The following is a 21449-nucleotide window of genomic DNA, read 5'->3' on the forward strand; positions in this document are numbered from 1 at the left end:
TTTATTTATGTTTTACACAACGTCCCAACTTCATTGGAATTGGGGTTGTAGAAGTCTTCCAGCTGTATCTTTAATTTCGACTAATTCAAGTTTATTTTAAATGTCCAGTAGGGGAATAAATTTGGCGAACAGTTTAGTTGAAGAGTGTCTATATGGATATTCATAACGCACAAATAGGTGATTGAATGACATACTTTTTATTTAAGATGCAATATTTGATTACTTTATAATAATGTTATTCACAAGATGATATAGATGTTTTGCAAAGCAGATGCCATTGCATTGTATTAAAACAAGGAGCTTTATATGTGTTATTTAAATTATGGTGAATTTTTTTTTAACACTAGAATTACTAGAGCCTACGAAAAAACTCGTAAATCCGTCCCACCTTAAATCGCGTCTTAAATCCGTTTGCACCTCTCCGCCAGAGTCTTTTGTCATCTAAATGTGCTGATAAACACAAGCTACCAGCAGCCAGCTATTCCATCCCCCCACCGACTTAGAACAAACTTCTCCTAGCTCATGCCTTGCCTTGATTTGATTATCTGGGATTGAAGTGGAGTTTTAGAGTGGAAATAATATAGTGTTATTTGGAATACACGCATTTCATGTGTGTTCCGTTTCTATAGTAGTCTGTACAAACACATTTTTAAAACAGAAACGTTTTTCATATTCTAATAGTAAATGACAAAATGTAGGCATAAACTATATAACGTATGAAGCCTGAAATCCATATATCAAAGAAACACTTTCACAAAAGGTACAAATAAGAGAACACGTGCCCTTTTATTCAAAAATATAACTGCACAAAAAAAAAAAGCCGCGTTAGCATGCCACATTGACACTCTTACTACAACCGCTGCGGTGGCGTAATGGTATCAGCTCCTGACTGGGAATTAGAGGGTGGCGAGTTCGATCCCGCACGGCTCCACTTCGAGAAGTGAACTGCTCTTATTCTTACAATTTTAGAATAACAACATAAATTTGATTTCAGTCTGTAACAGCCGGTGTAACTTATGATACTGGTAAAGGTTAGCTTTTTTTTTTTTTTTTAATTCACTTTTCATTCTCGCAGTCGCATTCAGAATCAATCCATACAACCCCATCTGACACAGCTGTTTTCACATAAATAAAAGTGCACTTTTATTCAAGACTATAACCGAAGAATAAAGAAAGCAAGTTACAGTTGGTGGTTGATACGACAGCTTGCGTGGTGCAATGCTAAGAACTGCTGATTTCAAGTGATGGTGAGATACGAAGAAGGCAGCTTCGCTAGCGTTTGTGTGTCAGAACCCTTTTGGGGGGGGTGGGGGGCGTTAGTATGCATCATGGTACACTGCAGAGCTATAGTGCGTCTTTATGTCAGATGGGGTTGTATGGATTGATTCTGAATGCGACTGCGAGAATGAAAAGTGAATTAAAAAAAAAAAAAAGCTAACCTTTACCAGTATAATAAGTTACACCGGCTGTTACAGACTGAAATCAAATTTATGTTGTTATTCTAAAATTGTAAGAATAAGAGCAGTTCACTTCTCGAAGTGGAGCCGTGCGGGATCGAACTCGCCACCCTCTGATTCCCAGTCAGGAGCTGATACCATTACGCCACCGCGGTGGTTGTAGTAAGAGTGTCAATGTGGCATGCTAAAGCGGCTTTTTTTTTTTGTGCAGTTATATTTTTGAATAAAAGCGCACGTGTTCTCTTATTTGTACCTTTTGTGAAAGTGTTTCTTTGATATATGGACTTCAGGCTTCATACGTTATATAGTTTATGCCTACATTTTGTCATTTACTATTAGAATATGAAAAACGTTTCTGTTTTAAAAATGTGTTTGCACAGACTACTATAGAAACGGAACACACATGAAATGCGTGTATTCCAAATAACGCTATATTATTTCCACTCTAAAACTCCACTTCAATCCCAGATAATCAAATCAAGGCAAGGCATGAGCTAGGAGAAGTTCGTTCTAAGTCGGTGGGGGTAGCTGGCTGGCTGCTGGTAGCTTGTGTTTATCAGCACATTTAGATGACAAAAGACTCTGGCGGAGAGGTGCAAACGGATTTAAGACGCGATTTAAGGTGGGACAGATTTACGAGTTTTTTCGTAGGCTCTGGTAATTCTAGTGTTAATAGAGCAATGATATTTTATTTCAGATCTTCCAAATACTGATGTTAACTGTTCATTTCTAATCAAGTACTGTATTTCTTCTTATTTGTCATTCCATGCTTATGCATATGTTACATAGTCACTATGCAGACTCCCTTCAAATAAAGTGTTACTGAAATTTGTCACATTATATTAATGCTGTCTATGCATGGTTAAATAATCTCTAAAAAAAGATACCACTTCAAATGTATCAGTGCATGCTAATTGAGTCAAGATAAAATCAATTTCGAATCGAATCAAGACATTGTGAATTGTAATTGAATTGAATCAGGACATCAGTGCCAGTACCCAGGCCTACTAATCAGCATCATACATATGCAATCACAGTGCTGCAGATATTTCTTGGAAGGTAGAGCAATCTTCCTCTCCTCTTGTTGAGACCCCACCACCGGCATTCAAGAGCATCTGCCTGCACTCTGCAACTCAGCATACAACATCATGTATGGCATTATAACACCTCTTCTCTGCGTTCTGGTGATCCAGGAAAGGCTTAAGGTGGCAGCATGTGAGTGGGTAACTGATCTTACCTGGCACTGCTGATATAATGAATAGTATAGAGCATATGAAAAAAATAGGTCTGCCAAAGCTAGTTTGCCTCAAAACAATTAAATCAGAAGTTAACCCAGGCAATGGTGATATGTTTGTTAGCCTCATCTTGGCATCATATATGACTTGTGTGTTAATGGAATGTAAGAGCTTGCAGTTAACAAAAGCAGTGTCATTCTCTGATTATATTAGAAGAACCAGACACTGCCACAAATTGCCTTTTTATGTTGACAAAAATGTTATGTTTAATGTATTTAGACACACATCATACGAAAACTGAATGCAGCATCTCCTCGGTCAGCTAATGGCTTTCAGAACATGATTGAGTGAAGCTTGGCTTGAGATATTACTGACCTGTCGGTCAGTTTCCTGAGAATTGACAACATGTAGCTGATGTAAACTGAAGAAAAAACAAAAAAGTGAAAATGCACAGCGTTGGCAGTCTTTAAAGGGAACTAAGATGTAGACTGCACATTATATGTTGGTCCCGTTGATACACATTATAACAGTAGCTCAGTGATAAGAATTTTTATAATTCATATCACCAAGCCTTTTTTATAATATAGTATAAATATATTCTAATATTATAATAATAGTCATTGTTTAGCTGGTTTGCATGCTTTTCCCTACTTGGTCAAGGGTGTCCTCATTTCCCAGTTTCTCCAGAACGTTGCTTAAGCATGAGTTAGAGTTGCTGTTTATCTTGTCTCCTCTTTTATTCTCAATTTTCATTGGGCAGGATATCATGCTATAGCTAGGGTTTGGAGAGTATTCAGTGTGGGAACCTAAAGGTTGCACATTTGTTGTTTGCAGTGATGTGTTGTTGACATCATTAGACTATGGTCTCTGATTCTCATTGGAAAGGCTCACACCTAAGTATAATTCAGTTGGGATAAAATTTTCTACCTCCAAATCTGAGTTCATGGCTTTTCTCAGGAAATGTAGCTTGCTTCGTATGTGTAAGGGTTATTCAGGCGTCTCAGGATCTTGTTCATGAGTTGGGGAAGTGATGATTTTGAGAATGGCTAACATATTAGTACAGCAGCAGTATTTTTCAAAATGTTGTATCTTGGTAGTAAAGAAGGATTTAAGTCTTTGGGCAAAACATCCCATTTACTGCTCAGTCTACAGTTATTGGCTTAGCCCTCTGCCAATACACGAAATTCAGCCTATTTGAAGAAGACCTAGGGTCAGCATCAGATCACTCTGGTTTGATTATATCTCTTGTGGTGCTGGAACATCTTGCAATTCCCGTTAAGGTACTGGACATTTTTCTCAGAATAGAGTACCTTGATCTTCAGGATAGAGTGCCTTGATCTGTTCATTTTAGCATACTGCTATCGCAATCCTCACCATAATAAGTGCAGTAAAAGTAAAGTGAAGCAGTAAAAAATGTATAATTATGAACTTGCATTTTTTTTAACTGTTTCTTAACTGCCCATTTTTATAACAAATGAACAAATGAACTTACTTGTCCCCAAAGGAAAATCTGGCTTTTTATAGAAGCCTAATAAATAAATAAATATTATTATGACAAACAACAACCCCCTTTCAAGTACTCATCCGGGATGACTAAAAAGGAAGACAACTTCCCACTTGGCAATCACAGTAACAGTGAGGCATTATTTGGGTGTATTGCCATTGGTATAAGAGATCCCCAGAATTTATGAAGAGTTAAGCAGAAATAAAAGACATCAGCCTGTCACCTTCTTTTAATCTCAAGATATCTAGCTATAGATTATGCAGTATGAAAAACAGGTAGAATTTTTTTTGTCTCCAGGTGGAAATTTGGCTTTTTGAAAAAGCTTTTTAATTAAATAAATATATAAACAGATAAATAAATATACCTGTACATGCAGACACATTATATTCTGAACACATACCAGAATAATTAGAAAGGAAGAAAATTTAAAAAGAAAGAAAACCTCTGACTTGACAGTCACTGTCACAGTGAGGCATTATGCAGTTGTGCTGCTGTTAGTATAAAGGAACTACAGTACAGTTTCCTGACACACTACCGCTGAATAATTCATTGGCTGAAAGTATTCAATGTTAGTGTCTCACAGAGAGGATATGCAGCATTGTTCATGGTGGCACTCGGTTTTGTTTTAATTCTCTCCCACGCTAGTCCATGGGGTCCACAGTACGTCTTATAATTGAGCCTGCCCTTTTAAATAGCTTGTTGATTCAGTGGGCCTCTCCTGAAGTGATTTTTCCAGCCGAGCACACCATAGCGTAGAAAGTTGCACTGGCAATCACAAGAGTTGTAGAAGATGTGAAGGACGTCGCTACACACATTAAAGGAACATAGTCTCCTAAGAAAAAAAAGCCTACGCTGCCCTTTCTTATATAGTTCCTCTGTTTCACAAGACTAGTCGAACCTGTCATTGATCTGAACCCCAAATACCTGTTGGAGGGTGCCACTTCTACTTGCATTCCCTCACTAGTGACTGGATATAGAGGCTCTTTGATTTGGTGAAAGTCAATAACCAGTACCTCGGTTATATTTCTAGCTGTACTTTTTTGGCAAAAAAAAAAAGAGCCAATTCTTTATGGATTCACTGATTGGTGTTTTTTTTGCATTGCAAAAGGGAGATAATAATTTAATATATTTTAGTTTAGACCATTATAAAATTCATCTTATGTATTAATACATGCAAGAGTTTTAGAGCAGTTCAGCATAAAAATTCAAGGACTGCAATCTTCATCAAAAGCATGGCAACATTTGTTTTTGTTTTCTAAGATGTTGTGGCACTGTTTCTTTTAATAAATTTTAAAATACTTCCTAAGAAGCAAAAATAGTGTTCACCTTTAAAGAAAAAAATCACTTTAAGATTTCACTTTATCTATTTGAAATTATTTTTCTCAAAAGTAAGCTTTTAAGATTGTGAAATAATTAAATGGTCTCCTTATATTCAATAGCCAATTTAAATAAAAGAAGTGTTTTTCAACTAGTACACAGTCATTGTCAGCAAGCCTCCTTTCATATAAAGGGAGATGATGTTTTGTACTTACACCATCATATTTATAATGCTTGTTTTGGAGAAGTGCTTTGAATCTGTTGTCTAATTTCTCTTTAGGACATTTAACAACATTTGCAGTTACTTTGGAGGCTGTACTGGCAGGACATGAAAACTGGGTATATGGTATACATTGGCAGAATCCCCTTTTGAAAGGTGAGATGATTATTGCAATAATACAAAGCTTCATGTGTATAGACATTACTCGTCTCCTCAGTGTTTTCACATTTTGTTCCTGTTACACCTCCAAGTTTTAACACATTGACATTTTCCTTCCTTTACTAACACAATTAATTCAGTATATTTTGAATTGTAAGTATTTTTTTTATGTATGGATGGTCATTCCTACCAAATGCTTGACTTCATTCTCATGTGTCTGGTATTTTCACATACTCACGATTCAATAATTTGTACAGTACATAATTTAGTAGCAATTATAGTCTTCTTGGGTATGTCTGTAAGAGTTTTGTACATTCAAATTTTCAATGCACCTTCTCTCCCCAGTCTGTCAAATTAAGTGGAAAGTGTCTGCGTACAGAAATGTTCCTGTCATACCACAGACTTTTAGTTGGATTCATGTGTGAGCTCTGATTGGGCTATTCTAGTCTACTAACCTTCTTTTCAGATCATGATTTATTAGTTTTTGCATTGTGCCTTTAATCATTCTTCAGCTGATAAATAAGTCTTCCCCCTAAACTTTAACCTCTGGTTGATTGAAACAGGTTCTTCTCAAGGTTTTGTTTGTGTTTGGCTCTATTTATGTTGTCTTGAAATGCAATCCCAGATCCCACATTCAGTTTAGCCACATTCAACATCATGCCATTAACATCAATGATTGCTTGAGGTTGGAGATTGGTCATTGCCATCGAAAGATTCAGCAACAGTGGCCTGACTGCAATAATACTGTAATTTACATGAAACATTAAAAATTCAGACATGTTTTTAAAGCCTGGTCTTTGATACATGACAGATTGATTGTTAGTTTGGAGAATTTATTAAAAGACATTCTAGGCTACTTTGGAGTTTACAGGGAATATTCATAATAACTAACATAAGTATTAAACAAGTAGACTGAAGTAATTTCTTTGCTTGAAACTTTTATTTATAGTGTTTAATTTTTCATAAAACAACTACAGTAACAACAACAACACCACCAACAGTAATAGTAATGATGATCCCCTAACTGGAGGAACAGTATGTAGGAGATACAAACGTGACATATGAAAACGAAACTATACTGCAACAGGACTAAGTCAGAATAATTGCTAAAGACTAATTTAATTCAGAGTATAAGCCAGTGATGGCGAACCTATGACACACATGTCAAAGATGACACTCCACAACATTTTGGGTGACATGTCAGCGTTCACTAAGACCTGAGTTACCAAAGAAACTGAACAAACAAAAATATAAGAAATATGAGACCTTGCACCACCCAGAGCTTAAAATGGATTCTCACCATCCATATCAGCACATCATCTTTCATCACGGTGACCACACAGTTCAGTTGACTTCTAACCAGTAGCTTGTTTTCATGGCATAAGTGTAAGATCTGCAACTGCAGTCTCCAAAATGAGCACACTATCATAGTTTGTGTGAAAGGTTTTACATTTTTTTGCTCATATGAAGTGCATTAAATTATTTTGTGCCAGGAGCCAGTTCAACAACTACGGTAGCTCTGAACCGGAAAATAAAAATAAATTATGGGCTAACCCTTATCTCGTACATATCCCGTACATACTACGTTCGTAATATTTTCACGTACATACTGATATGTATGATATAAGGGTTATCCTATTTTTTTTCCCCTCATTGTGCAGTTCAGAGCTTCACTAAACAACACTGCTGCAGAGGTAAGGAAGTTATCAACCTCAAAGACTATTTTGGTATACTGTATCCATAGAGTCTGCAAAGGACAGTGCTGCAATTGTTTTCTCACTGTGGTTACATTTCTGCAAAGGGCAAGTAGTTTTCATTTCTAAGCATGTGCTGTTTTATATTCCTCTCAACTGTCCCTCTTAATCCCTCCTAAAACTGGCTTATTTTCTGCGTTATACTTTTGCGAGACCTTATTCTCGAAGTTACACAACATAAAAATGGACAAAAGAAACCAACCGACTGACAGATGAAGTTAGTGCTGCTTGTTTGGACTTCAAGTACACAAAGCACCTACCATCAATTTCAGGCTTATCTATTAAAATTCAGCAACAAAAAAAATATTAATTGATGTCAAATCAAATGCAGTTTGCTCCATTTTTTTCAGTTCAATTCAAAATTACTATTAAAAGTAGGGTAATATTTTAGGGCAATATTTTAAGCCCAATTATCAGCGTGCATATAATTTTCTCTTACTTTCTCTTTACTTTTATAATACAAAGCAACACATATGATTGGGTTGTATTTTTTAAATGAATGAACATGTAAAGAATTGCTTCTCTTGTTTAGCAGGGTGACACACCAGCAGAGTCCAAAAGGTTCATCATCACTGGTATAAGCATCTATCTATCTCACAAATTTCCTTACATTAAAACTGTGATTAAAATCTTGGCAAATATCACCCTTTGTTCTTCACTCACTGCCATGGTGATCATATTTGCTCCATTTTCACTAAAGGTTCCCTGGTCAAACCATCAAGTTTTTTAAGTGAGCACAAGTATTGGCACATGACAATCGACAGGTGTTTCTTGTTATGTGGGTGTGTCATATAAAGTTGATTGTTGATTGTTTCATCATTAAGTCACTATGGTTATCTACTCTCAGTTTAAGTTTTGGGTTTCACCTGTGAAGACTGCATTTGTATTTAAAAAGGGCAGACCAACATGAAGACCAGAGGGCTGTCTATGGGAGAAAAGCATGACATTCTGAAGCTGTGAAAAGGGGGGAAATTCATCAGAGGTATTTCAGAAACATTGGGCATACCCAGTACCACAATTTGAAATGTCCTGAAAAAGAAGGAAACCACTGGTGTACTGAGTAACAGGCACTGAGCTGGTCATCCAAGGAAAACAACTACTGATGAAAGATAAATGGTGAGAGCAGTGAAGAAAAAAAACAAAACAGCAGTCAGTAACATCATGAACAACCTCTAAAGAGCAGGGGTGGAAATATCACAGTCCACTGTTTGAAGGAGACTTGGAAAACAACAATACAGAAGCCAACAATGGATTGTAAAAATGTATTCATTCAAACACATCAATTATGGAGGTTTAACTAATTTTTTACCAAAATGGACTTTTTTTTTCCTCAAGCTACTATATGACTTGTCCAAACTACTTGCAGGAAAGAGATAAAATTCTAGAAGGCTATGTCCAGGGAAGCTGGCAATTTTTCAGTTACATGCCTTATATTTTCTCATAGTTTTTGTATTAACGAGACACAAATACTATCTGCATTGTCCCTCTCTTGAAACATAGTAGGACACTTTTAACCTCAAGTTGAAGCAATACTGGAATTGGAGAGCATTTTTATTTTTTACCAGAAGTGACATTTGAACGATTGTGAGGTTTGAAAGCTTCATTATGATTGTTGTTAACCTGATCGAACAAGGTAAGTCATAGAATGATGCAGACTATTTTTTAATTTATTTTGCTGACTTCTGTTGTTTCAATAAGATCTTTCTATATATTTTCTTTTTTGCATTGAATTGGAATAAATGTGAAACATTTCAAAGTTTGTCTTATATATATTAGACTGATATATATTAATAAAAGTAGGGATTGTAAGGTTTGTTGCACTAGCTCCCCCTTTGGTTATATGGATGCACCTGTAGAGAAATAGGAGGTGAGTGCAGGAAAATTAAGTATGATGCTAGCAACTTCTTCCATTCTTTACCATTTTTATCCCCAGAAGATGGCAGTATTCAACAATCAATGCGCTTACTTTCTGCTTCAATGGACAAAACTATGATTTTGTGGTCTCCTGACGAAGAGTCTGGTGTATGGCTAGAACAGGTGATGGTGTTTTATTTTATTATTAAATTTTTTTTATATAAATAAATGTGGATAAAATTCATAAACTTCTTTGTTAATTCTGATCTAAATGAGCTTGGGAATATGCTTTAGGAAATTGCTTTAGTAGAAAGTTCATTCTTCTTATAAAAGATAGTCTTATAGAGTTCTGGAATTTTTCTTTAATCGTAAAGTTTTAGCCGTCTCTTTTAGCCACTAAACCAAATAAGCCACAATTAAGCACCTTTACATTGTGCAAACACACTCCACTCTTTATTTTGCCAGGAAACATCTATAGTAAACAGGGCAACAACATAGAATAACACTTTAAAAATATATATGTGAAGTACTATTTCCTAGAAATGTAGATTTGTATCAGATTTAAAGGTTAAAATGAACTGGTAAATATCATTTGAAATTTGCTTCACTCACTGGCAATCTGCTGCATGCCAAAAATAATTAATTGGTACTTTTTGGCATAGTACAGAACTATAAAATTAACATCTAGTTTGCATATTAATACATAATGTTAAAGTTCTTGTTCTCTGCTAAGGTGGAAAGTGGTTTACTGGCTTGTTTAATGTTCTTAGTTGTCATATAGTAAAACTCATAGCCCAAGCACACAATATAAGTTCATGATTAAAATATATCACCAATAAATACATATTTGGCTGCCAGCTTTCATACTTTTAGTGGTTTTTAGCCAGTTTTTATCACCCCCCGACAACAGAAAAGCCTTCCAGGACTGGGTGTACCATTTTTCACTGATTTCATAATCCAGTGGTGGTTCTGAGTTTGGTACCATTTTGAGAGCAGTCTCAGGAATCCACACTGTACTCAAGAAAGTGGGAACAGCTGTTTAAAACTCTGACAAGCTAGGGGAAATTAAGCATCTTTTACTTTTATTCTCCTATAATTAGGACCTAGGTAAATTAATGATTTTAATTGTGTAGTAAAGTATGAGAAATGTGTAGCCTCTTAACAAAAAAAAAATACCTGTTTAATTTGGTATTGGTGAAAAATTTGTAATAACCCTGTATTGGAGAATCTATTCAGCTAAAAAATGGAGAAAAATAATATTTCCTAGTAGGCAGTATTTTAATCACACTTTTTCAAGTAATGCTAGTAAAAACATTAAAATGTTCCATAATGAAATAATCCGAATTAGCCAATCTGAACCAAATGTCTTTTCATAAAAAGTAGCATAACGAGAAAACTTGACCTTTAACAAAACTGACTTTTGTTGATGTCAATTTCTACTGTATCATCTTACCAAGTAGGCCCTAGGTCCTAATGTCCCCAAGCTATTTGCTATACTACATTTAGCACTGCAGCCTGAGCAGTCATAGGCGCATGAACAATACACACATACATTGTCCTAAAGAAAGAAAAGCTGTTTGTTGAAGCAAAATGCAAGAGCTGGAAAATTCTTAAATCAACGCTAAAGTTTTACCCATTTTAACCTTTAAAAGATCAGAAATCCTCTTAAAAGCATTCAGAATCCCAATAGTGAACACTGTTTCCAAGGGTGTTTAATTGCTTGAACAAGGATTAAGGGAGATACAGCTTGCATGACTGCCCTCTTTAAGAGAGAAAGATAACAAGGTCAGCCTAGAATTTATAGTGTGTCATTTGTTAATGTCCTTTCTGTTTCTTGTGTATATACATATATTTATACATACATACAATAGTATGTCTTCTGCATTCTTTGTATTATTAGTAATGTTTTGTAACATTACTATTGTTTATATGCAAAGCTGGCTTATATACAAGTAATTCAAATTTTGCTCATGGTAAACGACTCTAAACAAATTGCTCTTAATTGTAAGACATTATTTCTTAATAATTCTGATTATTTTAGAGATGAGAAATAAAATGAGCATTACATACAGCACCAGTAGTACTTGCACGTTTTAAAATGTAAATTGGTTTCAATATTTTAGATTCGAGTGGGTGAGGTTGGAGGAAATACTCTTGGATTCTATGGCTGTCAGATTAGTCCAGATGGGTCTATGATAATTGCTCATGCATTTCATGGAGCTCTACATCTCTGGCGCCAGAATAATTTCACAAAGGTAATACATTGTTTTATATTTCTTATTTATCTATAGCAAAAAAAAAAAAAAACATGAAGCCTGTTTGTGTTAAATTATTGACTTTTAGGTTTGACTAAAAAATAGTACTATACTTGCTGACAAAAATTGTTGTGGCGTCCAGCGGCTGTGGGGAATGAACTTGACTTTACCAGCAATGCTGTGATCTTCAAGGAGTCAATGGAGGCTCTGATCACGGCTTTCAAAAGACTGAGCGAGGAGTCTGAGAGCCTGGGATTGCAAGCGTCTTTAATGATCTCTTGGGCATAGCCATCAACAGTGTGTCTGTCTGTGGAGAAAGTGTTGAACTCGTCGAGAGGTTTACTTCCCTCGGCAGCAACATTCATGTCTCTGGTAACTCTTCCTGTGAAGTCAGTAAACAGATTTGGAGAGGGGGGGCATGAGATCGTTGGAAAGGGGTTTGTGGTGCTCCTGATATCTCTGCAAAAAGATGAATGTCCAAGACTTTAGAGTCCTGGTGCTTTCCGTTTTGCTATATGGTTACATAACATGGATGCTATTCAGTGACTTGAGATGAAGACTGAGATCCTTTGGTACTGTGTCTCTTCAGACAATCCTTTGGTACCACTGGTTTGACTTTGTGTTGAACAAGCGGTTGCTCACGGAGTTTCAAATGATGCACAGTACCTGTATTATGAGGGAGTGTCAGTTATGGCACTATGGCCATATGGTTTGATTCCCCTGAGGGTGATCCAGCTCGCAGGATCCTCATTGTTGAAACCCCGATGGGCTGGACCAGGCCAAAGGGGACACCCACATAACATCTCGCTGCGGCAGATAGACAGTCATTTCCAGAGGTGGGACTGGACCATGTGTCTGCCTTGGGGATTGCCAACTGGGATCCCGAGCTGTTTCGTCATGTGGTGAGTGTGGTAACATACTGTACCTGTGCATGCTCCCCAACCTGACTTGAACTGTGTAAACATATTTTGTAGAAGTATACCCAGGTACTGGCTACATTAACTCTAAAATGAACCATACACACATGAATCATCTGAATGTATAACAGAAATCTATCAATCTTTGTCCATTTTGAAAGCAGAATAATGTAGTGAATGTAGTCAAAAAATTTAGAAGTCCAAAAAATGCACATATAGTGATTTTCATAGAGTTATGAATTCAGCAATACTAAGTGCAAAATGGGAAATGACCCTGTATGGACCCCACTGGATCATTACAAAACACTTGAACAGACACATCATTATTTACTCATGCTCTGCTTTTGAAGTTAGTGCCTATATATTATTAACATTAATATTTTGATTTCTTTGTTGACGTTACAAACAGTGTAGATTAGCATATTAGGCAGGTGCAGGTGCTTTTCAATGCCCCAGCCTTCCCTTAATATTCTAGGTTCATACAGTTTTGTAGCTTTCTATGTGGCTTTGTACAGTAGCATATTTTTTTGTTTAATTAGGGATCTTTGGAATATGCATTTTTTTTGTATGTAATCCATCTTATCTTTATGGTGACAGTGATTCCTATAATCAGTACCCTTATTCTATAATGGAATTTCTGAGTAGCTAAATTCCACTTTGGTGTTGCTCTGTATATAATGCAGCAATAATAATTATAAAAACTAAGGGGCTTTGCCCCCTGCTCATTTTGCTCGCCAACCCCTTCCCACCCTGTCAGCGCTATGCGCTGTTGTGAAGAGGGGGGCTGAATGCACACCAAGGAGACGTGGTCGCTTCTCCAAAACCCCTCTTAAACGGTGATACATTGGGAAACAAGAAAGTTTTTTTTTTATCTCCTCTTTTCTTGATCAGCTTCTGGCTTGCTGCTGCTGCCGCCGTGCTGCGTGATCTGCATTTTGTGAGACACTTCGAACGTTTAAAAGCCCGAACAGCACCTGAATATTCAATCTCTTTTCGTTGTTCCGTTATTTCACCTTAGTAATATTTTCAGTTTGTTTGCGCTAATGCGATCTTTACTTTCATTTTTTGAAACTTTTGAATTTTCCTACTTCCATTATCTCTAACCTGCTCTGCATGTGTATCACTGGACTTGCTTCCAAAGGTTGTAAGTATGACGTGACTTGCCCATCTCACGGAAAGTGAAAGTGTCTCTCTGTCTCTCTTCAAAAGATCACGTCTTGTCGCAGGAAGAAATTCTCATATTGTCGCAAGATTTTTTTTTTTTATAATAGAGAGGTAATTTTCATATATACGGTACCTTACCCATACCCAATCATCTCTACTTAAAACTATTTACATATATATTTTACTGTTAGAGCACATTCAGATTTAGTGACTTGACTTGAAAAACGCAGTGCAGAAGAAATAAGTTAAATTTTAAAATTCAATGTTTTTGAATTGAGTATTATCATTTACAGACGATATTGTCTTTTTAATATGTAATAGCCTGTGACCTTTTATGTTCTATCCATGACAAAAGTTCAATTTCTGCCAAAAGTGTGATAATTTGAAAACTTCTTCTTTACCTGTTTTGGACGGACTTTTTTTTTTTCTTCTTAATTTTGCTATTAACAAAAAGAAAAAAAGCTCTAAATTGCTACTGTTCTTTTAAAAATGATAGAGATCTTGTAAAATGTTTGAAAAAAAATGTTGCCTGCTTTTGAGTAAAAACGTAACCTGTTTATATTGTATGGGTGTATTGCTTCCATTAAAAAAATATTTCTGCTTTGTAGGGAGAATGGACTCCAGCAGTTGTTCTTTCTGGGCACTTTGGTAGTGTTCAGGACCTAAGCTGGGACCCTCAGGGAGAATTTATAATGAGTGTTGGTTCTGACCAGACTACTCGATTATTTGCACCCTGGAGAAAGAAAGATCAAACAAAGGTACTATATGTTAAGTAGCATCTGGTAATATCTTTGTTAACTTATGTTCTTTGTATTTTTTTATTTAAACTTAAATTAGGAAAAGGGTTAAGATGATTTCTGTTAACATAAATAGTTTATTTTTTCTTTATTCCAATACAAAAGCCCAACAGAAGCCACAGCATTTTCTATGGTTGCACCAGTCTTCTTTTTTAATATTAATTCTGCCCACTGACATCCTTTACAAAAAAACTGGAACAATTACATTTGTTTGCTACTTTATGTGTGCTCAACAGTTGGCAACTTTCAAGTGTATAATTCAAATTAGAATTGTGCTTCAGAATATGCCTAGTCATCACATGGAACATCTACAGTATGTTTTATTAATAGTTACCTAATATTTTTCCAGTTATTCACTTGTAGAAGTCAATTTTATGCAGTACGAGATCTTAATGTTCATGTTCCCAAACTTCGCTCTACTTTATGGTTGGAAGCTTTCTTCTTCTTCTTCTTCTTCTGCTGCTTTATACAACAGGTTTGTGCTGTAGCACGGTACCCTCAGCATGTAAAACATTTTAAAGACAAAAAACACAGTGTAAAATTTCTGAAATGTATGGCTATTATTTTTTGGGATCTAGTTAAAAAATAAAAAAAAGACAGAAATGTCCAAAACTGTTTAGTTTGTATATATTAGTTCTGGAACATGATCTATATGTAATCTGTATACATGTAGATGAAAACTAAAGACAAAAGTTTCCACAGCTTCGAGAAAGGCCTGTTTATTTTCAGTTATTTTATACTGCAGAAATTATACTCCACATTGCTTATTATTAACTTCCTTTTTCAAATTAGTTTCCATTTAAGTAAGCAATATTTGCTTTCTCTAGTAATTGTCACTCTCACTCTGAAAAGTACATAACCAGTATGTAGATTATGCAGGTTTCCTAATCACTTGCATTAAATTTAATAAGTGATCAACACTTTTTTTTTGTTTTTATATTACTAGAATATTATGTCACAGCAACTACAAATTGTGAATTTTTAGCTGTCTTTTGGTAAACATTTTTGTATGAAAATATTTGCCATTGTACCATTTGTAATGTTAAACCAGTGAACTTGTTTTTTAGCATCATGCCCACTAAATAATTGCCCAATTATGTTATACTTACATAAACGTTCTATATAGTAAAAAATAAAGAAGTGTGATATTTTCATCTTTTTGTTAAAAATTCGTCTTTTAGGTTTTAGCCTATCTAAAGTATGTCAAGCCTTAACATGAAGCAATTAAAAATTCCTTTTATATACCTTATATACTCACATTTAAGTCGGGTCTTGAAACCTGAAAAATCGATCATAAAATTGATTCAGACTTACTGCCTCCTCCAATATTGCATCAGTTTCTCAGACGCATTGAATTTTGTTGCAGCAGCACAGTTACCAATTTCTTTCGCTACTTCAATGAAATTTGATTTAAAACCAGCTTCATATTTTCTTCTTATCGAATGCTCCATCGTAGATAAGGGATGCTCTTACGATAAAGGTGTATGAGGGTGTGAGATACAAAAAACACAAATCAGTGCAATTGTTGCTTTGGAATAGTTCAGGTATTACTGTGTGGTCATGTAGGCACAATAGAGAGAGAGAGGTTAGGGGCACGCGCTAATAACAGCGCATTGCCTCACCCACATAGAAAAAAAAAGGCAGTGTGCTCCGTGGTTACTCTCTCAGGTGGGCATTAGCATCTCTTGAACCAGTACCGTGAGTTTTCCGCATTTGACTTATACAACTGACATACCAGAAATTATACAATAAATTCAAGTCCCGACTTATTTGCGGGAGAACTTAAACGCGACTATGTACGGTAGCTTTATATTGCTGGTATTACTGTGTTATGTTGCAGTCTTAATATAACACAATCCTTTTATTTTCTATGATAGTTTAAACTTTTTAAAGGATAACTCATCAACTATCATTCATTGCACATATAACATTCTTTTTCAGGTATCGTGGCATGAAATATCCAGACCACAGATCCATGGGTATGATTTGCAATGTTTAAGCATCATCAATGGCTTCCAGTTTGTCTCTGGTGCTGATGAAAAAGTTATCAGAGTTTTTACTGCACCAAGGAATTTTGTGGAAAATTTCTGCAACATTGCTGGACTACCTTCAGAAAAAGTTCTAGCTTCCAGTGTAAGTGTAGTACTACTCATGTTAATTTTAATTATTATGGATTTGCATGTGTTTTAAGACATTTTAATGATTATGAATGGATAGAATTGTCTTTTTAGTCTACATTTAATCTGCAAGAAGTAGTGTGTCCTCCTGATTTAAAACTGCTGCTGCTTTAATACATCTGTCTTCCTTATACTTTTAAAGCAAAAGATGCCATTGCTGCAAGTTGTTGATTATGGCACTCTTATTATTTGATACAAAATCTATCAAGGCACTCAGTAGTTTTTATCATTAAACCTAATATGTATTCATAATTTCCTATATATGTCACAGTAGAACAGAAAAAAGTAGTATTGGTCTGAAACTATTCTAATTTCTTTTAATGAATTATCACTCTTCGTATTCATCAAGCTGATATTACTAATAGTTTTAATGGTGTTTCTAAAGAAAATTATCATCTGTGGATTTATTACAGGCAATTACTGTGCAATTTAGTAGACACCCCACATGTGCCACTGTGATTCATCTAATAAATTAAAGGTTTATTGAATGTTATGTGAAGTCAGTACTAATCATTTTGAAATGCTACAGAATTTATATTGAGATTATCCTTTCCTTTTTTGTGTTTTTTGAAGAATTCAGCAGATTTCCCAGAAGGTGCCAGAATACCTGCTTTAGGACTCTCAAACAAGGCTGTTTTTCCAGGTGGGACTGCAGCTTACATTATTCACTTCATTCTAGGGCATTAGGTGTGTGTCAGAATATTAAGTCTTCATTTAATTATTTTTTTACATTTTGTTAGATACAATATCTTATTGGAATAAGTGTCAGGTTAGGTATAAGATTAACTTTTTTTTTTTTTTTAATTAATATCTTTAACATATTTCACCTCAAATTCGTCACCAATTTGTTTTTAATTTAGCCTTGCTGCTTGTCATACAAAGGTTTGTTGACAAAGTGTTAAAAAAAATTTTTTGTCATGTTTGGCACCAAAAGCAGGAAAAATGTAGTAGTACAAACTACATTTATTCAAATCAAATCATATAATTTAAGTTTTCTAATATACACTTTATTTTAGTAGTAGCAAATCCATTTCTTTCATTTTTTTAAATGAAAGAAAGCAAATAAATTACAATAAAGGATTAGCTAGCTGTACTTGGACAGGCTTTCTCATCTCCAGATTCTTTTTACTCAGTTATGCATTAGATTATTTAAAAAATAATGATCTATGTAGTGAATTGGCTAATAAAACTGAATACAAGTTACCAAACTAGACATCTCATAATGTTGAGTGTAGTTTACTAATCAATCTTTGAAAAATAAACTATGAATGTGCTTGGGTAAACATTTCCTTAATTCTGGTAGAAAGATGTGCTTAAAGAAGAAGAGATCTAACTTGGGAGAGGCAGAAACAATTTGCATCTTGAGTTCCGGTGATGCAACAAGTGAGGTCAAAAAACAATATTAAAATATAATTTTGGATGAATGCTGACATGGTACAGTGGAGCTATAATGATGTTTTGTATCAAAGTGGATAAAACACTTTTACAATGTTGTTTTTATTCTTACTGTACAAATACATACATCATTTTTATTTATTTTTTTATTTTTCCTGGTCAGTTGTTGTTTTAGTAATACATTGGGCAGATCTGACCATTTCCCTCAATCCCTAACTACTTCTTAAGGAATATTCAGTATAATCCCTACAGCGTGTCTTGGATATGCCTCTTGAGTTACTACCTACGAGCTGCCCCTTGTTCTCAAGAGACATCCTAAGAACATGCCCAGTCCACCTCAAATGGCTGTTGATTCAGGGAAACAATAGTATTGCTGTGAGGTCCTCTTTTATTGCTAAGCTGCTTATCCATTCACCATGCACAGGAACCTTATTTTGACTGCTTTCATTCAAGATCTCTTTCTTTCAGTCACAACCCACAGCTTCTGACCATAATCAGCCGCTTTTTCCATAGACTTAGCTTCCACTTCACCACACTACAAACCAGGAAAATATTATTAAACACTTTCTCCAACCAGGACACCCTTCAAACCTTGTTTGTGCTCCTGGATGTTTCCAGCTGAAACAAACATATATTTTGAGGCATGGGAGAAGCAAACATCAGGAAACTGTATGGTAACACTTTAAGTATATGACAACCATATATTACATACCTATATACTTGTATGTGTAGGTGTGTAGTACACTTTATATTCGCTGAAGTATGAAGAACACCTGGCTGTTAACTGGCTACATGTACAAATGACTCCTGAGCCCTTGAACGCACTCCTGTTCTTAAACATAAATGAGTAAAACGTTTCACAAATATAAAAAGGGCACTTGGGGGCATGTTTTCAGTTAAAAGTGAAGCAAATCTTATATGTCTATTTAATAACTAAAACATTTTCAGGTTGCACTTTTCATTTCTGTCTTTGTTAATATGCACTTCACTATATTGGCATTCTCTCCATTGCTAGATCCTGACTTGCATCATTGAGATCAGACAGTAATAGCAAGTCTTCTGGCTTTGTTCTCTGTATAGAGCAGTTGAATTGCATAATCGTTCTTTCCCCCTGCTCCCCCCATTTGTTTGTAAATACTTACTTAAAAGTCATTATTCTGTTATAAAAATGATCATTAAGTATTGTTTGGTATGTATTTTCATGAAGTTGCCACAACAATTAGTTTTGTTTGTGATTTCAAGTAAAATGAAGATTTTTAAGGGCGGAAAGCAAAGAAAATTGCTCCCAAATGGTTATTCTTTAACTAAAACTACAACTGTTTCACGGCTGCCCTCCAACTCCACCTAATCTCCCACGGCTTCTTCTGTCCAATATCCAGCTCCCTGCCTGTGCATTCACACCACTTATTTTAGGTCAGAGGTACTACCATCTATGCTCACTTTTCCCAAGAGTGTAAGCTGATCCAAGCAAGGCTCAGCAGTCATAGATACAGACTAGTGATTTTTAACAGTGCCATGCCTCTGTTTCCATGTTTTCACTAGAATAAATCGTGCCATGCTTTTGTACATGGAGAATAAGGTTGCAGATGAGATTAAGATATATGTCCTAATAGTGTGACTTTTTGCTTGTGACAAATAATCAATGACAGAAAATGATCACAAATGTCACTAGTTTATATATATATAAAAAAAAACTTAAACATGTGTTCATAGCCTTAACAAAGGCTTAAGCTTAAATATGAGCAATAACAAAAATTTGTATCTGTAAAATGCAAGACATCTTTCTGAATTTCTTTGAGGCAACTCAGGCCCCTTCTTCAGAAGAAGGGGCCTGAGTTGCCTCGAAAGCTTGCATATTGTAATCTTTTTAGTTAGCCAACAAAAGGTGTCATTTTGCTTGGCTTTTCTCTACATTCATAATGGCTAACACGGTACAACACCCTAGTACTATGAATTTCTTTGAAAAATAAGACATTCTACTGGTTGTAAGATTTTAAACTGAGTACAGGGGTATATCATATAAACTAACACAGAATTCTGTGAACATTAGTTGTTGATATAAAATAAAGTATCTTCTTTTCAAGAAATCTATTATCTGGAAAGTGAAAAAAATGTGTAAATTTCACTTAATCATTCTGTCATCTTTTTATAGGTGATTCTAAATCTGAAAAAGATGAAGGCCAGTTTTCCAGTATTTCTAATCAGTATTTGGAAACTTATTTCCAGTCAGTCACACTCACAGGTATTTGTGCTTTAAATATTCTTTAATTATGAACCCTCTGTATTGTGCCCATTGCACTTTTCCAGAAATTTTACTGCTTTTCTTTCATGAATTCCTTCTGCTAGACTTTGCATTGTTTTACCATTTTCTCTTGGATATATTGATATTCCTTGTCTTGAAAAACTGTCATGCCTGCAGAGTTTATTTACAATTAGTTCTTCCTCCACCTCTTATTCCAGATTTCATGTAACTCCTCTAACTGGTATAAATCAGCATATTTGGACCTGTAGGTTACAACTTTGTCTTATTTTACTTTGCTTTTAATAAGTGAACTGTATAATGAATTGTTTCATGTGTTGCTGTTCTTTTTTGGCTGGTTTTAATAAACAGAAAGTACACTGATAAGTTAAATGTTTAAATGACAATAATAATGATAATTCATTACATTTGTATAGCGCTTTTCTCAGTACTCAAAGCGCTATCCACACAGGGAGGAACCGGGAAGCGAACCCACAATCTTCCATAGTCTCCTTACTGCAAAGCAGCAGCACTACCACAATGGAGCCACTACTAATTTATTTTGACCCATGTCATGCCATGGAAACTAGACACTTTTTTGTATTTCTTAAGGCAATTGACTTTATTCTTACCTTACACTTAAAGTGATTAAGAAATGAAAGAAAGCATAATACATCAGAAAAATAATCACTTAGTATAAGGAATATACGACATGCAGTTAACAGCAAATAATGTGATTAAATGCAGGCATTAGTCTTTGATTAAAAAAGAAAATCACATACTTTGTGGTGTTCTAGAGCTTGGATTAAATTAATTTGGTGTAGTAGTGCCATTGTGGTTGAGGAAAAAGTGCAGTTAATTACCAAGAATAGTTAATCTCTCTGTATAATGCTCACTTTAAATGACTGCTAGGTACTGCTGACGGATGAAAAAATACATGTACCTAGCCTGTCTGCCAAGCTTTTGCATCTCTACAGCATTGACCAAGTACTGAAAGCACCTCCT

General features: G+C 35.2%; 1 protein-coding gene across 3 annotated transcripts in view; it reads left to right on the plus strand.

The window, feature by feature from the left end:
- Positions 1 to 21449, plus strand: part of elp2 (elongator acetyltransferase complex subunit 2) — a 90143-nt gene that overhangs the window by 35759 nt on the left and 32935 nt on the right. For 2 of the 3 annotated variants that reach the window (XM_028818129.2, XM_051935956.1), the window contains 7 exons: positions 5794 to 5889; positions 9580 to 9683; positions 11624 to 11755; positions 14445 to 14594; positions 16575 to 16766; positions 17384 to 17453; positions 20358 to 20447. In XM_028818129.2, the coding sequence (XP_028673962.1) occupies positions 5794 to 5889; positions 9580 to 9683; positions 11624 to 11755; positions 14445 to 14594; positions 16575 to 16766; positions 17384 to 17453; positions 20358 to 20447 (834 nt within the window). The remainder of the gene's footprint in view (positions 1 to 5793; positions 5890 to 9579; positions 9684 to 11623; positions 11756 to 14444; positions 14595 to 16574; positions 16767 to 17383; positions 17454 to 20357; positions 20448 to 21449) is intronic. The other variant, XM_028818130.2, reaches the window with a different exon arrangement.

This window comes from Erpetoichthys calabaricus, chromosome 13 (assembly GCF_900747795.2).
Source record: "Erpetoichthys calabaricus chromosome 13, fErpCal1.3, whole genome shotgun sequence".
NCBI lineage: Eukaryota > Metazoa > Chordata > Cladistia > Polypteriformes > Polypteridae > Erpetoichthys > Erpetoichthys calabaricus.